Here is a 9,894-nt window from a genome sequence, read left to right on the forward strand (position 1 = left end):
ATCTGAACCTGAACCTGAACCTGGACCAGAACCCGACCTGAACCAGAACCTGAACCTGAACCTGATCTGAACCTGAACCTGAACCTGGACCAGAACCCGACCTGAACCAGAACCTGAACCTGAACCTGATCTGAACCTGAACCTGAACCTGGACCAGAACCCGACCTGAACCAGAACCTGAACCTGGACCAGAACCCGACCTGAACCTGAACCTGAACCTGGACCAGAACCCGACCTGAACCAGAACCTGAACCTGACCCAGATCTGAACCTGAACCTGAACCTGATCTGAACCTGAACCCGAACCCGACCTGAACCAGAACCTGAACCCAACATGGACCAGAACCCGACCTGGACCTGAACCTGACCTGAACCCGACCTGAATCTGACCTGAACCTGAACCCAACTCAGACCAGCTCAAACACACAGGCTGGACGCCTGATTGGACTCCTGGATCCTCTTTGACTTCCTGTCTCTGCAGGAAGCAGGAAGTTTAATCTGCACCTAAAAACCAGTTTCACGGTGAATTGAGTCTGAAACCAGTTTAAGGAAACGTGGATATTTCCCATTTTGCTTTAAATAAAATAAATGTTTAGTGAAACTGGAGGGATTTTAGGAAAGTGGTGGATGAATTCCTGAGTTAATTTCTGCTGCCAGCAGGTGGCGCTGTGTCTGTGTCATCACTTTGAGCTCCAGAATATTTCAGCTCTGATGCCTTTTCTCTCTGAAATCCTCTCGGTTTCCAGCTGATTTTCTCCCTTTTTTTTTCTTTGCAGATTTGAAGGAAAAAAATCATCTGAAACGTGAAAAATTTCCAAACGGTCAAATTAAATCTCTGTGAAATAACTGGAAATCAGTTTGATGTCCTCAGAAGTGCTGCAGGGGTGTGTGTGTGTGTGTGTGTGTGTGTGTGTGTGTGTGTGTGTGTGTGTGTTCCCCTCCATATGCCTCTGAAGCAGAGCCCCTCCCACTCAGTGCCAAAGTCACACACACCAAGCGACAGCATGAAACCTGCGTTGTCATGGCAACACTTCACTTGACTTCTGTGACCACCTTCCTGTCCCCTCCTCCTCCTCTTCTTCCTCCTCCTTCCTGCCCCTCCCTTCCCAGCCGTTTCCAAGGCAACAGCCTCCTCCCACCCTTCCTCTTCCTCTCTGTTGGAGCTGAGTTTATCACTTGAACGAGGGATGAAGAGCAGAAAGAAGAAGAAGAGGGTAGAAACTCTTCATCTGTTCTCAGAACTCAGACTGTAGCCGTGGAGTCGCTTTTAGAAACACTTTAGCTGCTGCTGGACGTTTAAAAGAATCATCTGAGTGATTTTTGTTAATTTGGGATGAAACTTTGTCCAGAATATTTGGTGGGAAGATCCTCTCACTCAAACGCTCATATTCACCTGAAAGCAGGAAAACAACAGACCGGCTCTTCAGGAGTTTAAAGCGCCGCTCCTTTTCTGATTTTATCCATTCCTATCATTTCTGTAGAGAAACTTTGACCTGTTTTTCCTCCCATACTTCGCCTAGGTCAGTTGAAGTTTGCAGTCGCTCACTTAGCGGTCTGGACTTTGACTAGGCCAGTCTAACATCTGGAGAATAGTTTAGGCATCAAAACATTGTTTCATAAACGTCTCATTTATACTGACACAAACATTCTGTCAAAAACAGCTTACTAAACTAACCCTGAGGAACCTGGGAATGTTTTTAAACTGCATAAATAAAATCAATCTATCTGATGAATAAACTATTTTTATATATATTTTGCAATTAAAAGGTGAAAAACTGTTTGAACTGAGCAGTTTTTAATATTTAGCTTTTTTAAGCAACTTTTCTTAACTTATAGTTTGTTTCTTAAGTTTTGAATCATTTCTGTTTACAACATGGAAGACGTTTATAAGTTTTCTGCGTTGTCCAATTCTGAGTTGAGGTCATGTCGATGAAACGGCGGTCGACCGCGGCCATCAGGGCTTTGCCGGTGACCGTCTGGGTCTCTGTGGATGCAGAAGTCGTTCTACGGGCCGTGACTGCTGTAGCTGCCTCAGGTTTGAGGAGGAGCTACAAGTTTTCTGCTACACTAGCGAGAAGAACAAGAGCTGATCTGGGCTCTGCGACGAATGGTTAGAGAAAAGAACGAGCAAATACAGACCCTGACTGTGACGTCCATCCACACGTCATAGTCATCAAACAGTCTCTTGTCCTCACGTAATAAGTCACGTTGCCACTCTACTGCGCATGTCGCCTTCAGACTATTTAACTGTCTTACAGTTGGGTTAACTCAGGGGGGCCCAAAGTCGGTCCTGGAGTTCCGGCATCCTGCATGTTTTATTCTCTCCCTGGTTTAACGCACCTGGATCCAATGATGGATCATTAGAGGCCTAAGAGGAACACTGACCTGCTGAAAGGCTGTTACCACCACCAGGCAGGGAACTAAAACATGCAGGATGCCGGGGCTCCAGGACCCGCTTTGGGCACCACGGGGCTAATTACATCATTTCCAATCTGCAGCCACCGCAGTTCGTCTCTCTCCGCCTGCAGCCATCAGGTTTTATTTTGGCGCATCGTGTTGTAGCTCACACCGCCCCCCGTTCAACCCGCTGCTTTCTGATTTCTGAAGGCTCAGTTTGTCTTCATGGATGCAGCTGCAGCTTCATGTTCCTCTGGTTGTGACCAAAATATTAATAAATTATTTTATTTGTCCTTTGAACACTAAATATGAATCGCGGTCTTTTGTTTTTTATAAAAACTTATTTTAGGAAAATCCTGTTCTGGTGTCTTTATTGTTCACCATGTTTGTTTTATTTAGAGGCTCTTTTCTCACTGAGAACTGATGATTTTAATACAACTACTGTAAGTTAGTAATGTCCGTCGTTTGGGGCATTTCCTCTCATTTATGCTCACCTGCATTTAATGCTGACGACTCATTAACACACTGAGATGCGAGTTGGAATAATTTTATCAGGCTGTGATAAACAGAGCAGTTCACTGACTGACAACATGCTAAACGTGTTCAGTCAACATACAAACTCGGCATCACTGAAGAAGAACAGTTCTGAGGTTCTGGTCGGGTTCAGGCCTGTCGGCCTTCCGAACCACTCAGGTTTTCTGGCTGAATAGTTTTTGAAATTTTTGCTTCATAAATTGACTCTTCGATGCAAAATCTGATTTCTTTCAGTCTCTGCATCGACCTGCAGCAGCTCTCAGATTCATAATTAACTTATTTTTTTCAATAAGTAGTAAAATTGAATGTATTTATTTTTTACCGTTGCCTTTTTCCAGATTAATTTCAGTTCTGCTCTTCGGGCCTGTAAGGGTTAAAAACGTTTTATTTATTGTTGTATTTTATTTTTTTAACATCTAATCAGAAACAAATGAGAAAAGGACAAACAGAAAGTGGGAGTAAAAAACTGGCGACGGAGGAGGAAGATGAAGTCATCGGTGAATAATGGATGTAAAGAAAGTGGGGAATGAATAAAGGGAGGAAGAGCTGCTGTTTGCATTATTAATCACATTTTCTTCCTCTTATCTCTCCTCATTCATTCATTTTCTTTTACTCCTCTTCTTCGTCCCATTCTTTAACTTCTTATTGATGATTTTTTTAAATCTTTTTTTTCTTGATGGAGGTTAATTTTCTGTCCTGTTAGCGTTTCTTTTTATTGTCTCTTTAGATTTCTGGATCACGACTATCAGCTTATTGATCCTGCAGAACTTCTGCATCATGATATTACCAGGACTTGCTGTCGCAATGCAAGGAGAGCGCCGCTTCTGTTGGCGTTTTGAGTTACCATGGCAACATATTTAGCCAATGAATGAGTCAGGTGTTAAAAAATCCTGAAGATAAATTTAGCATGAATGTAGGAGTCAGTGCTATCAACATGCTAAAGATAAACCACATGCTATTGACAGCAGTTTAGCTAACCTTAGCATTTTAGCTCATTTTAGCTTTCACCCTGCTGTTTTACATGGAGTACATAATTATCATAATGAACATGCTAATGTGTATGGGATGGAGTACGATACTATAGAGCAACATGCTAGTGATAGCCCCTATGCTAACATTAGCCTTTTTGCTAATACAAAAAATAAACTGCTAATTTATTTTTAGAGTGACTGACAGCACTCTAAAATAAACTGATTTTATTTTTTGTATCAAAAAATAAACTGATACTCCATTAAGTTAATATTAGTCAACACGATTGTTATAGCACACCTGCTATTGACAACATTTTACCTATCAGCATTTTACACTCTGCTGTTTACTAGATTGATTATGTTCCTGCAGATCAACATGCTAGTGATATCTGAGCATTTTAGCTTATGCTGTTAACATACAAGATGCAGTACGTAGCAGTAGATCAACATTAGCAGCTAGGTTCACATTGAAATAGAGTAAGTCAATGTTATTTAACAGGATTGTTGTAGCCCACTTACTTCTGATAGCATGTTAGCCAACCTTAGCATTTTAGCTAATTCTAAACATTTTCATGACAGAAACTGACTTTAATTATTGTCTTAGGCTGTAAAGGTTTGGTGCTCAAAGTTGAGACTGTTGACTGGGAAAAGCCAGACTTTATGCAGGTTTCTCTCCTTATCTTCATAAAGTTGAATACCTGAGAGATGTGTGGAGGGATCTGCTGACAAACGAAGGAGAGGAGGAGAGAAGGGTAGCAGCTTATGACAACCAGCGATGAATTATAGAAGCTTGTCCCCAGGCTGAAGAGTCACTGTGGGGGGAGGATGGATGGATGGATGGATGGATGGATGGATGGATGGATGGATGGATGGATGGATGGATGGATGGATGGTGAAGCATAGAGAGAGATGCAGGGAGACTAAAAGGCATGTGAACCTAAATGCCAGTGAGGAGAAGTGGGGTGAAGGAGGATGAGAGGATGACAGTAAGTGGAAGGAGGGGAGGAAGAAAGTGTGGGTCATTTTGTCACAGAGCGTTAAAAAAACCATGCAAGCCCCCTGACTCCAGTTACCATGGAAACCAAGGGGAAGCGCTTTTATGTTTCACACTTTGTTGCCCACGGTAACTGCCCTGAGATTGAAGGATGGGAGGAGAGAGAGAATTATGACGAGGACGAGAGTTTGTGTTGGCAGGAAAACTCTGGATCTGCAGGTCCGACAGAACCGACGGTCCGGTTCGGTCCGACCCTAAAAACGGTCCCACTGGAGACCAGAAAGGGAAGTTGGTGAATACTGGGTTCTGTGGACCTCTATGTCGGTTTTATTGTCATGAGTTTAACAGATTGAAAACCTTCTGGCGTTCTGTTCATAAATGTGTATTATCAGTTTTTATGTCCATCGGTAGAACAGGACGGATTAACGTTAGATGGCAGTATGATGTGTTTTCCAGGCACATTGTGCCGTTTTAGAGCATAATCAAATAACTATGTTACCTCCTGATGTTATAAAATGCTGAATATAGCAAATATGACTTAGAAGAAAATTTACTTCCTGATGTAAAACCTTGAAATTGGGCCGCTGTCTCTTTAAAATCTCCTGCTCTTTCTGGAGTTCTGCCTCCTGGAGGTCATCCAACATGTAAGTAGCTCCTATAATGAGCTCAGCTGTTTCCCCAGGTGTTTGCTAGTTGCTGCTGGCTAGTCTGAAGGAGCTGAGTGGGGGCGGAGCTGTGCCTTGAAGGCGGGGCTAGGTCCACCAAGGCGTTTTGAAGCTGACTGGTTGCCAGAATCAAAGCAACTCTCCAGGTTTGTTTTTGTTGAGTTAAAAACATTAAAACATGTTGGAAAGATCAAAGGAGTTAATTTTACCTCCTACTGGCTCTTTAATGATGAAGGGAGATAATCATCATTATGAGGAGCTGAACAGCCTCCAGACTGAGAGCAGGACGGCGTTTCAGGTTTCTCTCAGATTAATTTAGTAAAACGAGGAGCAGATCAGGACTGATTCCTGGATCGGTTTTCTGAGGCGGAGTCGTGTTTCTGGCGGTTCTGTTTGCGTGTGGGGAGGTTTCGCCGGCGGCATTCTGCCCCACTCGGCCTGCGCCCTGAGGCTGCAGCACATCACGGCGTTGAGACGCCCGCCGGCTGCCGCTCGTCACGGCCGCTGTCAGCTTCCTGTCAGCTCCTCTCTGCTTCCTCCGTCGTCACGGCGACAGAAGCAGCGACATTTTCTCACTCATTATCTGAAAACAGAAACAGTGTTTTTTATTTAAAATCTGCTGCCTGTGATAAACATTCAATTTAAAGAGAAGAAATCATTTAGTCCAAATCAAACCTTGGAAACACCATCGGCTTCTAGCCACAGGAAAAAACATCGACTTTAAAATATTTTTTCTCACTTTTATTTACTTTTCAATCATTTTTTACATTTATTGAGCACAACGATGTCCAACATGTGAACAAATTTTGTGTTCACAGTTGAAGAATGGTTTTTATTTGGAGTTTTTATTGACAGTCTTTTCAGAAGGAAAATTTATAGGTTCAACACAAAGTACACATTTTTTAGTGATCACACTTTTTGCTTTCTTTTTTATTTGAGTATAAAACTAATAAAATCTAAATACAGGAAATGTTTTCAAAGAGAGGATGACCCAAATCCTTTTTTTGTTAAGAAAAGATAAGAAAAGTTTGCCAAAAAAATAAAAACAAAACAGATGATGACTGTGATCGAAGTTTGGACATGAATGCTGCCCCGTACTTTATTAGACCAGCGGTTCTCATGTTTTTTTTATTTATTATTTTTTCTGAATCCTCCACACCTGGATGGTTCTTTTGCTCTTTTTCATGTCAGAAACTTTTCCTTTTCTTGCTTGATTGGATTGGCTGCCTTGAAAATGCTAACCTATTAGCATGTCAGTTCTTACATGTCACCTTCCCAGCTCCATTTTCTTTTGAATATTTCAAATATGCTCTATGAAAAACTGAATAATTTGGAGTCAGATTCCACAGAAAACCTGTGAATAGTGAACAGGTCTGCTGCTTAGAGTTATTAGAAAACATAAACCAGTTCTGTTCCTTTAATAGCATTTAATAGCACACACAGTAGACATGAATGACATATTTGGGGGCTACACAGCAGCAGGAGGTCTCTGGTGTAAACTCAGTGACCAGCTGCTCTGAATTTGGACCATAGTTTAAAAGGCAGTGGTGGCACGTTTCTGCTAATAGAGGAGCTGATTTTTATGTTTGTTCTTTTGTTAACTTTGAAAACATTTAGCACTCTTAGCTTCCCCTAAATTAATTTTTTCTGGATAAATTATAAAGCACCAATTTCCTCAGCTGTTTTGTAAACTTTGAATAAAATTCAACATCTGAGATTAAATTAAACCTTTACTTAAGTCTGTGTACAAACCCAGAAGGTATTTATTTATGTGGGCCGTGGGCCCCGGTCCATCAGGATCTCAGCACCGCCTCTGCTGATGATGCTGTTCTCTGAGGAAGAGGAGGAGGAGGAGGAAGAGGAGGGAGGCAGAGCTGGGAGGAAGGACTCCGTCAGAGCGGCAGAGGCAGCGCTGCACCGCGGCTCCATCTCCGGTCCGCCGCCAGCTCGCCTCGCGTCCCCTCGGTTCGGCTCAGGTCGGCTCGGTTCGGTTCGGTCTCTTCCTCCCGGTTCGTTTCGCGGCGGATCCGCAGCAGCAACAATGTGGTGCATCAACTGCGCCTCGGACAAAACCCCCGCAATCCTGAACAACAAGCTGCTGTACTGGTGAGCAACCCGCGGTGTGTGTGTGTGTGTGTGCGTGCCCGTCCTGACGCACCGCTGCGCCGCTTCGTGCTGATTGTGCGCAGCTGCTGGTTGTGGGTCTTAATGAAATGCGCCAGCAGCGGCGCCGCTCCGGATGTTCTGGCGCTGATTTAGCGCCATCAGAAGCGGGGCGAATGGGGGCGATTCGGCCGCTAGTTACATTTTTAGCGGCTTTTGTTTGCGCCTGTCTGTCCTCGCAGTTTGTCTCCGTGTCTCTGTTGGACCTTGAACTTCTAGATGTGAGGAAATCCTGAGAGTCAAACATGTTTGGAAAGCGGAAACTTTTTCCTGGATCTGAGCGGCTCTGTTCAGGATCCTGGGAGCAGTGTGTGTGTGTGTGTGTGTGTGTGTGTGTGTGTGTGTGTGTGGTGATGGGGGTCATGATGCTCCTCTTCCTGTGGTTGCTCGTTTCAGGCATTTTGTTTGTGTTGGTTGAATCTCTTGCTTTGGGGAAAATGGTTTTCAAACACCAGAAACCTCCTGACTGGGGGGCCAGATGTTTGGATGGAGAACAGAAGGTGCACCCTGTTTTACTTTGGCCTAGTTAAAGTAAAGTCCAGAAAGGTTTGGAAAAGAATCGGTAGTTGTTGTTCAAACTTTGATCTGATTTATTAGGATTTTATGAAACAATCCAACACAAACTTGTGCAGAAATTGATTTTTTGCATTTTTTTTTACCAATAAAAATCTGGAAAGTGTGGCATGGACCTACTGCAGTGAATCAATTAATCACATAATAAATTAAAATGAGCTCATTTATTTCCATTTACATGATTTATTGATTTTCTTTCTTTCTACCAAAAACAATAAAAGTCTTAAATCTGGTGTTTTGGTCTCAAACTTTTTACAGAGACTTCATAATTCATCCTATTTGCTATTTTTGTTGTTTTATTTATTTTGTATATTTAAAGTCTTCCAGTTCTGGTGTTAAATGTTCATTAGGACTTAAAGTTTATTATGTTCTTGAATTAATATGCCATTACCAGATTACTTGAAAATGGTCTCAAACAACAGTTATCGTTTATCGCAATGACTTCTGGGAGAATTTATCGTCCAGTAACATTTGTCATCATGACGGGGGGGCAGACATTTTCCTCCTTCCCCTCCTGAGTCCTGAATAGAAGCCGATTCCTGCAGGTCCAGAGTCCTGCAGCGGTTTGACGTCTCTCTGGTCCGACGACCGAATCAGACGATGTGTTGAAGCAGACGGGTCGCTCTGAAACTTTTGCCCGTTCTTCTTTAAAATCTGCTGAAAGCTGCATCAGTTTGGATGGAGAACTTTCCATTCCTACTGCAGATACTTTATATTGTTCAGTTCTGGACATGGACTAGGCCGTTCTGACACATGAAGCTGCTTTGATCTGAACCGAAGTGTAAACCGTCTGCCGTTCTCCTGAGTGACTTTCAGGTGCAAATGCAAAAAAAAAAAAAATGAAAATAAACAATAAAATATACAAAAATGTAACAATAAGTGAAGGAAACACAGCAGATTCAGCAATATTTCATTTAATTTTATTATCTGGATGTAAAAATGATTTTCTCTCCCTCTGAGTTGTGTGGAGATGACCTTTAACCCCATTTCTGCTCTGAGGACATTGCTGATGTCGTCCTAAGTCTAGAAAATAAAACTCCAGATTTTATTGAGTTTTTTAAATCATCAGACTTTCATAGCTGAGTTAGTTTCCTTGTTTCTTACAGGATGAGACGTTTATCAGACGGCGCTGAGGCGTTTTCCTCCGTGTCGTTCTGAGAGGTCAGAGGTCAACCTGCCGTTGTTCCTCTGAGCCGTCAGGCCTCAGAGTCATCCTGTGAAAACACAAACAGGAAGTGAGCGTCGCCATGGACGCCTCTTCCAGTCAGAGCTGTCAGAAACTCAACATTATTTACCTTCATATTCTCCTCTGGATGGAAATGATTCTGGGAAAATCCATTTCTGCCTGTTTCATTCATTCATCATCGTTTTGCCCAGATCAGCGGGATCATATTCCGACTCTTCAGCCTTTCTCTGCTCTGATCCATTTAATCCGTTCTGCCTCTGTGTTAGAAAGAATAAATTATAAACCTCAGATAGACTTTCATTGTGCATGAAAGAAAGCACAACAAAATTTTAAAAAGTTGAATAATTTAATATCTGCAAAGAAATAGAAATTATTTCTGTTCTGTTGTAGAAAATTAACCTATAACAATAAC

At 42.4% G+C, this 9,894-nt stretch overlaps 1 protein-coding gene across 1 annotated transcript in view; it reads left to right on the forward strand.

The window, feature by feature from the left end:
- Positions 1-7,367: 7,367 nt before the first annotated feature.
- Positions 7,368-9,894, forward strand: part of LOC106958734 (IQ motif and SEC7 domain-containing protein 1-like) — a 68,932-nt gene continuing 66,405 nt past the window's right edge. Inside the window, exon 1 of the mRNA XM_015050787.1 lies at positions 7,368-7,666. Within this exon, the coding sequence (XP_014906273.1) occupies positions 7,380-7,666 (287 nt within the window). The 5' untranslated portion in view covers positions 7,368-7,379. The remainder of the gene's footprint in view (positions 7,667-9,894) is intronic.

The sequence above is a fragment of the Poecilia latipinna genome, unplaced genomic scaffold, assembly GCF_001443285.1.
Source record: "Poecilia latipinna isolate Pla-1442-1.1 unplaced genomic scaffold, P_latipinna-1.0 Scaffold1010, whole genome shotgun sequence".
Taxonomy (NCBI): domain Eukaryota; kingdom Metazoa; phylum Chordata; class Actinopteri; order Cyprinodontiformes; family Poeciliidae; genus Poecilia; species Poecilia latipinna.